Here is a 15,267-nt window from a genome sequence, read left to right on the forward strand (position 1 = left end):
GCCTGGAATACTGCCATTTAGTCAGTTTGATTTGGTACAAATTCAGTTACCAGTAAATCTGTCCTTTTTTCTTTCTTTCTTTTTTAAGGTTAAAATGGGCTTGTTGGTGGACCTGACAAATACTTCAAGATTCTATGACAGAAATGACATAGAAAAAGAAGGAATCAAATATATAAAACTTCAGTGTAAAGGGTAAGTCATGTATTAAGATTCCTTAATATTTAAACCTTCTGCTGAAATTTGTAATCTCTTCTTAAAAAAAAATGTTTCTGTATTACTAGACATGGTGAGTGCCCTACAACGGAGAATACCGAGACATTTATTCGTCTATGTGAGCGGTTTAATGAAAGAAACCCGCCTGAACTTATAGGTATGTTTGGCTTCACTTTACCAATGTTGAATATTTTCTTTTGTGACTGGGTTTTCCATTTTCTTTTTTACAAGTGAGTTGATATGGAAGTTTTTTTTCTTTTTTAAGTCATCACCAAGGAGCGTTTACTAAAGTATAAAGTAGTAGACTAACTTTTGTGAACTATAAAATAAATGTATTTTTTTTAAAGAATTTTAAAAATTTTCTTTTTAAAAAATTAATTAATTTTCTTTGTTCATTATTTTTGGCTGCATTGGGTCTTCGTTGCTGTGTGTGGGCTTTCTCTGGTTGTGGCGAGCTGGGGCTACACTTCACTGCGGTGCGCGGGCTTCTCATTGTGGTGGCTTCTCTTGTTGCAGAGCACGGGCTCTAGGCACGCGAGCTTCAGTAGTTGTGACACATGGGCTCAGTCGTTGTGACTCGCGGGCTCTAGAGCGCAGGCTCAGTAGTTGTGGCGCACGGGCTTAGTTGCTCCACGGCATGTGGGGTCCTCCCAGACCAGGGATCGAACCCATATCCCCTGCATTGGCTACTGTGCCACTAGGGAAGTCCCAAAATAAATGTATTTTTGTAATTAAAAAATTTTTCATGATAAAGCCCTAATTGCCCCTCTTCAGTTGTACTGTTGGGAAACTGTATCTTAAACTTAAACACTATATGTATATTTATTTTTTATAACTTTGAATTTTATATTGTATGTATCATTCTGAACCTTTCTTTTTTCACTCAGTATTGTGTTTCTGGGAGTGATCCATGGTGATGTCTGTAACTGTTGTTTATTTGTTGCTGTGTAGTATTCCATTGTATGGATGTATTATAGTTTATCCACTTTCCTATGATGGACAGTTCTTTCAGCAGATATTTATTGATTGCTACTCTTTGCGAGGTACAGGCTCTTGGAACATCTCAGGGAGAAAACAAAAAAGGGGATTGGGGAAGCGGGGGAAGGAAGCCAATAAACATAAATGTAACAAATGAGTAAATTTTCTTGAAATGATAATTACTTAAAGTGACATTTGGGTTATTTCCAGTTCTTTTTGCTATTACGAAAAATGTTGCCAGGAGTGGTCTTCTAGAACTTTTAAGGTTTGTGATTTTTAGTTTTGGTTCTTTGTTCCTTCTGCTATTTATATTGGCATATGGTTTGAATTGAGGATCCAATCTAAATGTTTTCTATATAGTCAGTCATTTGTTTCAGCACAGTATGTTGAATAATTTTTTCGCCTGATAGTTAGATGCCATAAATTAACTTATATGTACTATTGGAAATTTTTTCCAATTCATTTGCCTTTTAAGTTTTTTGGTAATATTTAAAAGCTTTTGTTGTTAATATATTTTCTTTTGTGATTTCTTCTTTTTTAAAATTATAAGCAGCTACTATTTTCCCCATTCAGAGAATTAACTGAAAAAATTTTAGGAATAGTAGGAAAGTTCAGGGGATATATTTGGATACAGATAAATAGGAAAACATCAGCAACTTTCCTGCGAACAAGCAATAACTAGTTAGAAAGTATAGTTCGAGAATAGTCTCATTAATCTTACTATTAATAATATTGGCTAACACTTATTGAACATTTCTCTCTGCTAGTCACTCTGTAAATCATTTACATACATTGTCTCATTTTCTTCTCAATACTATTAGGTAGATGTTATTGTCACCCCCCATTTTATGATAAGAAACTGAGGCTTGGGAAGGTTAAGTGACTTAAGGTCATTCACATAACTAGTAAGGATTACAGCTTAGATCAGATCCTAAGATAAGATCTAAGGGTTACAGCTTAGATAAGATCCTAAGTAAAGTTTAGAGTTCACACTCTAAACTACTTGTCTTCTGTAAAGTACAAAACACCAAGGAATAAAGTTATTAAGAAATGTAGGAGTTCTAAATTAAGAAAATTGTACTTGGTTGTTAAAAGACTTGAAGAAATGGAGATTCACTGTTTCCAAAATAATTTCCAGTTTCTTTTTTTTTTTGCGGTACGCGGGCCTCTCACTGTTGTGGCCTCTCCTGTTGCGGAGCACAGGCTCCGGACGCGCAGGCTCAGCGGCCATGGCTCACGGGCCCAGCCGCTCCGCGGCATGTGGGATCTTCCCAGACTGGGGCACGAACCCGTGTCCCCTGCATCGGCAGGTGGACTCTCAACCACTGCACCACCAGGGAAGCCCAATTTCCAATTTTTAATGTTTACAGTTGTTTGGCAAATCAAACAGGTGAAATTATGAGCAAGAAAATTTTGAAAGACAAAAGTAACAAGGGGATTTTCCTTACCAGTTATCCAAGCATATGGTAAAGCAATGGAAACTACAGTGGTTTCCTAGTGGTAGAGATGTTTTTCACATCAGAGAGGGAAGGTGTGATTATTCAACAAATGGTTATGAGACAATTAGCCAACTGTATAATAAAATATATTTTAGATGGATCAAATATTTTTGAAAGGACCCATAATAATATAGGAGAAATATAGGTCAGTACTTATTTAACTCTGAGCCAAGAAAGGGTATTCTGAGTTTATCATCAAAGGCAGAATCCATAAACAGTTATTTTTTAAGCCGTGTTCCTAGACCACCTGCATCGGAATCACCTGAGGATGTTTATTAGAAGTGCATGCTTTAGGGCCCTGTACTGGACTTGTATGATCAAAACCTCTGGGAATGAAGCCTAGGGATCTAATTGTTTTTTTTTTTTTTTTTTTGCTGTACGCGGGCCTCTCACTGTTGTGGCCTCTCCCGTTGCGGAGCACAGGCTCCGGACGCGCAGGCTCAGCAGCCATGGCTCACGGGCCCAGCCACTCCACAGCATGTGGGATCTTCCCGGACCGGGGCACGAACCTGTGTCCCCTGCATCGGCAGGTGGACTCTCAACCACTGCGCCACCAGGGAAGCCCTAATTGTTTTTAAAACAAGGGTCTTAGGTGATTTTTATGTACACTTAAATTTGAAAACTGCTGTCAAAAATTAAAATGTCTATTCATTGGTAATAGTAACAGCTGGAATTAATGAATGCTTATTATTTGCCTGGCAGACTTGGTGGGAAACTCTGAATGAATGAATGAAGGAATGAATGAATGTAATCCTCATAACAACTCTGTGTAGTATGTGGCAGTATCCGTATTTTACAGATAAGAAAACTGAATCTCAGAGAAATTAAGTATAGTTTTTCCATGGTAACACATCTGATAAGTGGTTAAGCCAGGTTTGTAGTCCGGTTTCTTACTTCAAAGTCCAAATCTCTAATTACTTGCTACACTGGTTTCTAGAGTGACCACATAAAAATGAAAAATAAATTCTGTATTATAAAACACAACAGAAACAGCAAAAAGGTATTTGACTAATTGGGAGCAATATTTGAAGCATATATGACAGATAAAAGTTAATATTCTTATATACAAAAAGATTTTATAATCCAGCAGGCAAAAGAGGCATTCCTCCATAGAAAAATATGGAAAACAATGAAAATGAAATTTATAAGAAATGAATTACAAATAGCCAAGAAACATGGAAAAAATTTTCATTCTCACTTGTTAACAAGAGATACAAATTAAAATATATGTTGTTACCTTCCCCCATCAAATTGGCAAAGATTAAAAAAGAATCATAATGTCAAGCTTTGGATAAAGTGGATGTACTTATACATTATTAATTTGAGTGTTAATTGGTACACCCTCTCTGGAGGGCCAATTTGGTGATATTTCTCCAGATCCTTAAAAGTGTTCACACACTTTGACTTGTCAAGGCTACATTTAAGAATTTATTTAAAGGAAGTAGTCAGAGATGGACATAAAAATTTATGAGAAAGAAATTTAATCACATCTTCATTTGTAATTAAAAAACTGGAAACAGCTTACACCTCTGATAGAAGCAGATCATTTATATTGTACAGTATGCAATTTATTTAACAGAAGAACAATAATATGGGACTGTATGACATGGTATTGTGATATGTATATGTGTATATATTTACACATTCACATGAATATATGTAACAAATACACACATATTTAGGGTACAACTAGAACATATACAGCTTAAAATAGCATTGAGACCTTTATTTGAACAATTAAAAACAACTTTTTTCATCCGAGAGAAGCCATTGTAGGGGTAAAGAAGAAGAATTCAAGAAGAACTTCAAGAACACTTAACATCTGGAATCAGATATCCTGATTTCAGGAAGATTAATACTCCCAAGTCAACCCTTGTTATAAATTGTCTGATTGTATTCTTAGAAGAACTGATGGGGAAATTTTCTAAATTGAGTGTTTTATGGGTTATAAAAAAATTATAGAACTGTGCTACAATATATTATATGTTACTATATATTATTTGTTTTATATCACTGGTAGGGGTTCTCTTCATGAGGATTGAAGTGGAAACATTTGCTTTGCGCCTGTCCAGTTTTGGAGCATTGTAGTGGCAATTATTTATTGTAATACTCTGAAGACAACAACAGAAACTGGTCTTAGAGCTGGTTTCTGGTAGCACCTTTTCAAACAAAAAGAATAAAGAATCAAGTTTGTGTTCCTAGGATCAGAAAATATTGGTCTGCTTTTACAATATTTTAATTGTGTTTTAGTATCAGAGATGGAATTTTCATCAGCCTTGCACACATTCTTGCTGAAGCATACTTGCGATCAACAGTAGACATTTGTGACATGACAAAAGTTAGACTCAGATTTATTTTCAAAGCTACTCTTTTTTTAAAATCATCATTTTACTGTCAGTTCATACAGTTAGCCTGGTTGTGGGATAATACTGTAGACTTAGTGGAAATGAAAAGTGCTTGAAACACAGAAGCCTCAGATGTTTTCTGATGTTTAGGAAGAACTACCGCTTCATAATCCCTTATCTGAAACCCGTGGGGGTCATATGTTTCCAATTCTTACCATATGTTACCTCCCCTGGAGATAGTACCCCCTAATTTTTCTTTATTGTAGAAATTTTCAGTCATACCAAAAATAGGGAGAATAGTGAAATGACACCTCATGTATCCATCATTCAGCTTCAATAATTATCATTTTGCTGTTTTTTTTTCATTTTTTCTCTCCTCCCCCTAACAGATTTTTTTCTGAGTATTTTAAATTAGATCACAGATACGTCATTTCACTTAAAGTGTTTCAGTATGCATCTCTAACTGATAAGGATTTTTGGTTTGTATATAATCACCATGCAGTTGTACCAAAGAGAATAATGAGAAATTCCTTAAGGTCATCTAAAGCCTAGTCCATTTTCAGGTTTCCTCAATTATAGAAAAAATGCCTTTTTAAGTTAGATTTTCAAACCAGTTTCCAATAGTGTCCACATGTTGCATTTTGTTGTTATGTCTCTTAAATCTCTCTGATTCGCTCTCTTTTTTAATGCTATCAGTTTGCTGGAGAAACCACGTCATTTGTCCTATAAAATATTCCATTATCTGGGTCTACCTGAGTGCTTCCTCTAGTATTAGTTAACTTTTTCCTTTGTCTTCTGTATGTCCTGTAAACTGGTAGTTAAATCGAGAGGTGTACTTATATATTTTGGCAAGCATACTTCATAGTTGGCATTGTATGGTTCCTTTCACACCACATCAGGAAGCACATAATGTCTGGTGGTCCTGCTTTTAGGGGTACGAAGATGATTAAGTGGGTTCTGGTGGCACCATCTTGTTTCCTCTGTTACAGACTTTTTCATCTGTCTTTTACCTAATGATTTTGTTATCCATTGATGGTTGTTGCCTTCATCCAGTATTTCATTAGGAGTTGGAAAACAGTGATTTTTTTTCTGATTCTCTCTCATTTCTTCATGGATTAGCTGGAATTCTTCTTTAGTAAAGAACTATTCTCAATTTGATTATCCTGAAATGCAGTTTGTAATGGAAAGACAAGTTAAGCATCTGATTCTCTTATTTCTTAATTTCCAGAATAATGAATTGGTATCTTACCATTCTCCAGTGGTGACTGATTACTTTTTTTTCTTGGAGTATCTGTATGAACTCATGAATCTTTATACAGTTGATGTATTTAAATCAGTTGCAGTCAGTATTTATTCTTATGCCCAAATTGCTCCATCCTAGGCCAATGGGAGCCCCTTCAAGTTGATTTCTGTATCCTTTTGATAGCACCCTATCAGTCTTTGATGGTTTCCTTGTTTTCTGGTACAACGTGTTTTCCAAACCTGGAACCAGTTTTTTCTCTAAGGAGCCTGGTGGAAAATAGTATTAGAGATAATCTGGGTGTAGAGAGCATTTCTGCAGTTAAATATATGAATATTCATTCACACTAAGTGAGAAAAATAGACTATAAATAACATCAGTTCAGATCAGGTTTTGTCCCCAAATGATCTACCAAAAATCTTAACTTTTTTAGAGCTTTTTTGAAATTATAATTACAAATAACAGATTATGGAGCTATAGTGCATTTGTTTGCATGTACAGAAATAACTTGAGGGTAAGAATTTTGTGGACTGGAGAAATAAAAAAGTCTGTTTTGTATTAAAAGAGAAATGGCTGATTTCTTGGTAAATGGTGGACTACATATAATAGATGTGTAGCTTAACTAATGCCTCTAATTACTTTAGGTGTTTCTAATTATAAATACATGGGCCAGATTTGTGAATATATATTTTCATGGGTAGCACATGTGTATTTTGGTAAAAAACATTTCTTTTGATTAAATAAAAATATTTAAAATAACTTGGCACATAATAAGTTCTTTTTTTTTTTTTTCTTTTTGCGGTATGTGGGCCTCTCACTGTTGTGGCCTCTCCCGTTGCAGAGCACAGGCTCCGGATGCGCAGGCCCAGCGGCCATGGCTCACGGGCCCAGCCGCTCCGCGGCATATGGGATCCTCCCAGACCGGGGCACGAACCCGTATCCCCTGCATCGGCAGGCGGACTCTTAACCACTGCGCCACCAGGGAGGCCCCTCTTTTTTTAAATTAGTTGATTGATTTATTTTTGGCTGCATTGAGTCTTTGTTGCTGCGTGTGGGCTTTCTCTAATTGCGGAGAGCAGGGGTGACTCTTCGTTGTGGTGCGCGGGCTTCTCACTGCAGTGGCTTCTCTTGTTGTGGAACATGGGCTCTAGGTGCGTGGGCTTCAGTAGTTGTGGCTCGCGGGCTCAGTAGTTGTGGCCCATTGTATATTCTTGCCTCCTTTATCAAAGATCAGGTGACCATATGGGCATGGGTTTATCCCTGGGTTTTCTATCCTGATCCATTGATCTATATTTCTGTTTTTGTGCCAGTACCATATTGTCTTGATTAGTGTAACTTTGTAGTATAGTCTGAAGTCAGAGAACCTGATTCCTCCAGCTCTGTTTTACTTTCTCAAGATTGCTTTGGCTATTCAGGGTCTTTTGTGTTTCCATACAAATTGTGAAATTTTTTGTTCTAATTCTGTGAAAAATGCCATTGGTAGTTTGATAGGGATTGCATGGAATCTGTAGATTGCTTTGGGTAGTATAGTCATTTTCACAATGTTGATTCTTCCAATCCAAAAACATGGTATCTCTCTCCATTTCTTTGTATCCTCTTTAATTTCTTTCATCAGAGTCTTATAGTTTTCTGCATACAGCTCTTTTGTCTCCTTAGGTAGGTTTATTCCTAGGTATTTATTGTTTTTGTTGCAATGGTAAATGGGAGTGTTTCCTTAATTTCTCTTTCAGATTTTTCATTGTTAGTGTATAGGAATGCAAGTGATTTCTGTGCATTAATTTTGTATCCTGCTACTTTACCAAATTCATTGATTCGCTCTAGTAGTTTTTTGGTAGCATCTTTAGGATTCTCTGTGTATTATAGTATCATGTCATCTGCAAACAATGACAGCTTTACTTCTTCTTTTCTTTTTTTTTTTTTTTTTGTTTTTTTTTTGTTTTTTTTGGCTATACGCAGGCCTCTCACTGCTGTGGCCTCTCCCGTTGTGGAGCCCAGGCTCCGGATGCGCAGGCTCAGCGGCCATGGCTCACGGGCCCAGCCGCTCCGCGGCATGTGGGATCTTCCCGGACCGGGGCACGAACCCGTGTCCCCTGCATCGGCAGGTGGACTCTCAACCACTGCACCACCAGGGGAGCCCTACTTCTTCTTTTCCAATTTAGATTCCTTTTATTTCTTTTTCTTCTCTGATTGCTGTGGCTAAAACTTCCAAAACTATGTTGAATAATGAGCACTGGTACTTTCTTAAATTGCATATCATCGCATAACTTAATCACTTAATTGGCAATTATTGTTACACTTCCTATTCGTAAAAATATTTAGTTAATCTTGCTAGAGTAAAAATTAGATGCAAAAATAGTAGTGGTGTAGATGAGAAACATTTTTAGAGTATTTGTTGCTTAAATTGGTCTCAAATATAAAGTAGAAAGGAAATTTACATGTTGGGTTAAGATTATGTTGAATAAAAAAGTCTATTTACAGTTGACATCTTTGTGTAACTTTTGAGGCACGTTTTCTTAACAAAGCACTGGAGATGATGAATTTATAGAGTTTCATGATTATAGCAATTACTTCTAAGGGGTAACTTTTTCTGTTCAAGGCTGATCTCTTTATTTTTTAATCTCTTTTCAGAAACTTCATTTCAGTTATATCATTGTTCTCTATTTCAGTCTCTGTGATTTAACCAGGTCCTTTTCAGCCTGTAAATATACCCAAGCATCTTATATTAAAATATTACCCCTCCCTCCAAAAAAACCCCACACCTTTCTGTTTTATATTCCCCTTCTCCTTCCCAGTCAACTTTCCAAAAGATTGATACTTGAATCCACTTATTTTCATTCACATCACTGTGATCTGGAGTCCTCCCTCTGCAGTCTTAAACAAATAGTGACTTTCAGTTCTAATCATCTTGTGACATTTAAACAGTTGAACACTCCTGTCTTGGAACTTCCTCTTTTCCTGGTGAACATGACCCAATGTTCACACTCTCTTTGTTTTCTTGACCCCATGATTGTTCATTCTTAGTCTTTTTTTATGCCCTTCCATCCGCCAACTTATTCTTGAAAGGTTAGTTTTCCTCAGATTCCATCCTTAATTATCTTCTCTTGTTCTGTTGATACTTACCCATTCTCAGTGATTTTGCCCACACCACAGACTGCTTCTGTAGTGACTATATGCTGATTATTCTTGAATCCACAACTCCAGCTAGATCTCTCTGTGAAGCTCTTTACCCTTATTTCCAAATATTTGTAAGTCTCATAAGAACCTTAAACTCAGCAGGTCCAGCTGTGCTCATTGCCTTGCCTGAAAGACTGATGTAAACTCCTGTACTTCCTTACCTGGTAAACGGGGCCATTGCGCAAATAGTCACCCAAGTCAGAAACCAAACTCTCAGTGTGTTGACAGTTATTCACCCCTCAGATTGCACATTCTACCTTAAATGTTTCTTCCATAAATTACTGGGATGGCTTCCTTACTAGTTTTCTTGCTTCATTGATGCTCCGTCTCTACTTTACGTTGAGCTGCCATTGAAGTGGGTTTTCTATAGCGTGATCATTTAATAATGTACACCAAGCTGTTTTTATTACTTTTTCAGAGTAGTTAAAATGACTTGAAAATGCAGTCAGTTTTAGAATTTATGAAACTCATTTGCAGCTTTTCAGAATATAGAGGCAGGACCACACTGATCTTGAATACGTCCTGAAAAAAAGCTTAACAAAAATAAATGTCTTTTTCTCAGCAGGTTTTTCTTCTAAAAGTTCATTTTGGAAGATTACAAGCTAATGTAAAGATACAGTCAGTTGGTTTCTAGAGAACTTTGTTTTTGTTGTACTGTGTATCCATCAGTTTGTTATTTTCCGTATCTAGTGAAGTGTCTCGTGTGCATGCGTGCGTGTGTGTGTGTGTGCCTATGTTCTTTAGAGTTGTGTGTTTGATGAAATACCTCCTTATTTAAAATGCTTGGAATCTTTTAGTTTTAGGATAAAACTTTAGACCTTAGAAACAGTTGTAACTAATAAATCAGTATATGTTAAATATATTTAAACTTATAGTTAGTGCTATAGCTATTTTCTAAGCAATTTAAGCTGACAGGTTTAATAGTTATAAAAGAAGGCCAAGCTTTAAAAATGTAGTTATTTTATAAAATGATTGAAATTTTTTGATTGCAGGTTGGGGTTTTAAAGTAAACGTAGCCTCTGAAGTGATTTATTAAATCAAAATTGTTTTATTTTCTAGGTGTTCATTGTACCCATGGTTTCAATCGCACTGGTTTCCTCATATGTGCCTTCTTGGTGGAGAAAATGGATTGGAGGTATTTGTTTCTTGTTATAATGGAAGAAGACATATTTAGTAATTGATAAAAATTTTTTATTGATTTTTCAGTTTTAGCATTTTATATTGCCAGTTTTTTGGTGAAGTCATGAGTAATATGATTGAGTCAAGTGGTTTTCATTTTAGATTTGGTTAATCTTTTGAACACCATTCATTACCTGGTGTTTTCTACTAAGTAGCACTTTTGAGTGCTTATGGATCCCGTATACTATGCATTTTCTTTTCCAGATTTTTTTTTCACATCTTACAGAATTATCAGACAAGTTCTCCCAATATTTTGTGTATGTTTTCACCTTGGAGGTTACTATTGTTTTTCTTTTCATTGTTAATAGTACCGTTTAAAAATACCTATTGAGTACTAGGAGAAACTTAAATGCTATACAGAAAAGGTATTTTTGGGGACAGAGTTATTCTGTTTAAACCAATAAGCATGTCTTTATGAGCAGCTGTTATTTGTAAAGTGTCTTTTTAGATTCTGAGAGATTAGAGAATGGGATATTACTAACTGAATTTCCTCATTTACTTTGAAGGTCTTTACTTTTGTTTACAAAGCCTTTCACGCAGTAGATCCTTCTCTGAATATAATCAGCTGAAGTACACATGTGATTGTATATTTTCCTGTTCATTCATCCTTGGGGGTTCTCTGCTGCATGCACTTCTAGCTCTGCCTTTCTGGCCTTTCAGATGCTCTACACAGTAATGCTACATGATACAGACTCCTATGTCAGACTCAGCCTATGCTTAGCTTCTCTCTGATGACCTGTACTCTTAATGCCTGGGTGTGTTGAAAGTTCCTGAAGAACCAGCATGCTTTTACTCTCTTTTCATATTGCTATTCACATTTCTTTGATGTTTTCGCTGAGAGTCAGACCTCAAACTTCAAGGGTTTACTTAAATTCCTTACAGACTCTACCCAGTCTCGTCTATACACTCATTGCAGTTTACCTCTAGAGTTTTGGAAATTCCCATGTACTTATGTTAAAAATGTTTCAGAATGAATTTGTCTCTTAATAGATTGAATGCCTTGAGCGTGGGGACTGTGATTTGTCCATTTTAGAAAACCTCTGTTATGCTTTGTATAATAGCCTTAAATGTAACAAGTGAATTTTGATAAATCTGCATAAATGGAAAGTAGTGAGGAAATTGCATGGTGTTTATTTTCCATAGTATTGAAGCAGCAGTTGCTACTTTTGCTCAAGCCAGACCACCGGGAATTTATAAGGGTGATTATTTGAAAGAACTTTTTCGTCGCTATGGTGATATAGAGGAAGCACCACCCCCACCTCTATTGCCAGATTGGTGTTTTGAGGATGATGAAGACGAAGATGAGGATGAGGATGGAAAAAAGGAATCAGAACCTGGGTCGAGTGCCTCCTTTGGCAAAAGGAGAAAAGAACGTTTAAAACTGGTAATGTTTAAAAATACTATTATAGTCTTTACCTTTTCTTCTACAGTTTCATTGAGATTTATGCAAACGGAATGTTAACTATGTTTGTTTAGCTAGATTTGTTAGATTATTTCATTCTGGTTATTTCCAAAGACTCTTGATAGCCATGGATCTTTGCCTTTTCTACAAGAAAAGTTTCAGTTATATAAATTCATCCTGCTTTTGTTTCTTAGGTAAACCAAAGAACTCTTAGATGTTAGATTGAGAATTTATTGTTTCTTTGCAAAGTATTGTGAGATTCCAACTAAATATGGAATGAAAATTTTTACTGATGCTTTACAAAATTGTCCCATAGTTAAAATAACTTTGCATATAAATTCTGCTCCTTTCCATGGGTGGTGTTTTCATATTTTTCTGTAAAGTTGAACTCAGAAGATTCTTATTTCTTCTATAGCCAACTCCTGTTAATCTTCTAGAAATAAAAGGCCTAAGAAAAAACATTAGGCATTACCTTCTTTTCTCGGGAGGACAGGAGAAATGTTGAGAAGATTGCTGGTTGTACTTGTACATACACAAGTAGATGGTGTAGGCCAAAGGGTAAAGTCAGGGAAAGTGTGGCGGTAATTAATTGTTAATAAAGTTAATAATTAAGGTGTGTAGGATATCATGGTTGAGCAGTAAATCCCACAACTCATTTATTAGTAGGCATTGATTGACAGGCAAGGAAGAAAATGCCTTGTTTTATGTAAATAATAAAATACAGTTATTTAGGGCTTAAAAAAAGTTTCTTGTTTGAAAAACATTGTTTTAATATGTATTTACACATTTCAAACTTCAAGACTCAGCAGCTACTGAAAGTAAATTGTTTTGAAACATAGAAATAATTTCAAAAATAACTTAGTTTTTTACTCTAACTCATTTTCTGGACTAGTTTTTTACTCTAACTCATTTTCTGGACTTAGATATCTGAAATTACTGAATCACATACCTAGAAAAATAAGAATCACATTGTAAAGAAAATCTAATAGCATAATATGACATATAGATGATTACCCTCTTATCACTTCTGTGAGGGAATTCAACTGTATTTTTTAAGAATAACATTGGGCTTCCCTGGTGGCACAGTGGTTGAGAGTCCGCCTGCCAAAGCAGGGGACACGGGTTCGTGCCCCGATCTGGGAAGATCCCACATGCCGCGGAGCAGCTGGGCCCATGAGCCATGGCCACTGAGCCTGCGCATCCGGAGCCTGTGCTCCGCAACGGGAGAGGCCACAACAGTGAGAGGCCTGCGTACCGCAAAAAAAAAAAAAAAAAAAAAAAAAAAAGAATAACATTAATCATGAGCATATGCGTAATGTGTTTTTGAATTATGATCTAGTATTTGAATGTGTAAAAGAGTTTAAAACAAACAGTTACTAATTTTACAAAATAGGGTCAAGTTTGCCGCATTTATTTTTCTTCGCCATCAGAAAGTATCTTAAAAATGACATTTATTTTATAAACTTAAGCACCATTAAATCCCTATAATTGCAAATGAGCTCCAGCAGCATTAAAAGGAAACTAGCTAAGATGAGCATGTTTTTTTAGGGGAATAAATGACATATAAAATAAAATCCCAAACCTAGTTTCTCCTGGTTTGTTTTGTCAGTTACTAAGAGGCGTGTTTAAAAATTCCCCACTGTGATTGTGGATTTGCCTATTTCTCCTTGTAGTTCTGTCAGATTTTGCTTTATATATATATATATATATATATATATATATATATATATATATATATATATACACACACACACACACATATACATATATATATATATATTTTTGCGGTACGCGGGCTCTCACTGTTGTGGCCTCTCCCGTTGTGGAGCACAGGCTCCAGATGTGCAGGCTCAGCGGCCATGGCTCACGGGCCTAGCTGCTCCGCGGCATGTGGGATCTTCCTGGACCGGGGCATGAATCCGTGTCCGCTGCATCGGCAGGCGGACTCTCAACCACTGTGCCACCAGGGAAGCCCTGCTTTATATACTTTGAGGTGATATTTGGTTTATACAAATATGTATAAAAGATTATTTTATCTTTACAATGTCTTAACTTTTAGCATTGTAAAATATCTGATATTTATATGGTAGTACAAGTGTTCTTTTGGATAGTGTTTGTATGGAAGACCTGTCTATCTTTTTACTTTCAGCCTTTATTAATCCTTTATTTAAGGTATGACTCTTATAAGCATCACGTTGCTGGGTTTTGTTTACCTAGTCATCAGTTTTTGCCTTATTGGAATATTTAGTTTATGTACATATATTTTACTGATATAATTTAAACTTACTATCTCACTATTTTTTTTGTTTGTTTGTTTGATTTTGTTTATCCCACTTGTGGTATGGTCCTTTTTATCTTCCTTTCTTGCCTTAAAAACAGAAATAATTAATTAATTTTTGGCTGCGTTGGGTCTTCGTCATTGGGTCTTCACTGCTGTGCACAGGCCTCTTATTGTGGTGGCTTCTCTTTTTGTGGAACATGGGCTTTAGGCGCACGAGCTTCAGTAGTTGTGGCTCGCGGGCTCTAGAGTGCAGGCTCAGTAGTTGCGGCTCACAGGCTTAGTTGCTTGGCGGCATGTGGGATCTTCCTGGACCAGGGATTGAACCCGTGTCCTCTGCATTGTCAGGCGGATTCTTAACCACTGCACCACCAGGGAAGTCCTCTGCCTTATTTATGCTTAATTATTTTTATCCTTCTGTCACCCCAACCCATGCTTGTTATACATTCCTTTACTGTTTTTTTAGTGGGTACCCAAGATTTCAGTATGCATCTTTGACTGTTGAAGTCTGGTAAATGTTAGTACTTTTGCCACTTTTTAGATAATGCAAGAATCCAAGAACTTTTGAGTCTATTCATCTCTTACTGCCCTTTTGGTATTGTGTATTTTAATTCTCTCTATACTTTAAATCCCATAAGACATCATCATCATTATCATCATTATATGGTTGATATTCATTAGATATACCCACATTTTTATCCTCTCTGGTGCTCTTCATTTCCTTGTGTATTTTTGTGGTTCCATTTGCATAGTTTTCCTTCTAACTGAAGCACTCTCTTCAGTATTTTCTTTAATGTGGATCTGCTGTGACACATTCTTTCAGCATTTATGTGAAAATGTCTTTATATACCCCATCATTTTAAAGAACAGTTGTTCTTCAAAATCCAGGTTCTAGAATTCTGGGTTGGTATGTTGAAGATATTATTCCATAATTCATTTCTGTTGAGAAGTTACTTCTT

General features: G+C 36.1%; 1 protein-coding gene across 2 annotated transcripts in view; it reads left to right on the plus strand.

The window, feature by feature from the left end:
• Nucleotides 1-15,267, plus strand: part of RNGTT (RNA guanylyltransferase and 5'-phosphatase) — a 235,576-nt gene that overhangs the window by 11,528 nt on the left and 208,781 nt on the right. For both annotated transcript variants that reach the window (XM_060115193.1, XM_060115192.1), the window contains exons 3-6: nucleotides 89-192; nucleotides 282-370; nucleotides 10,509-10,584; nucleotides 11,772-12,012. In XM_060115193.1, coding sequence (XP_059971176.1) covers nucleotides 89-192; nucleotides 282-370; nucleotides 10,509-10,584; nucleotides 11,772-12,012 — 510 coding nt within the window. The remainder of the gene's footprint in view (nucleotides 1-88; nucleotides 193-281; nucleotides 371-10,508; nucleotides 10,585-11,771; nucleotides 12,013-15,267) is intronic.

The sequence above is a fragment of the Mesoplodon densirostris genome, chromosome 12 (assembly GCF_025265405.1).
Source record: "Mesoplodon densirostris isolate mMesDen1 chromosome 12, mMesDen1 primary haplotype, whole genome shotgun sequence".
Classification (NCBI taxonomy): Eukaryota; Metazoa; Chordata; class Mammalia; order Artiodactyla; family Ziphiidae; genus Mesoplodon; species Mesoplodon densirostris.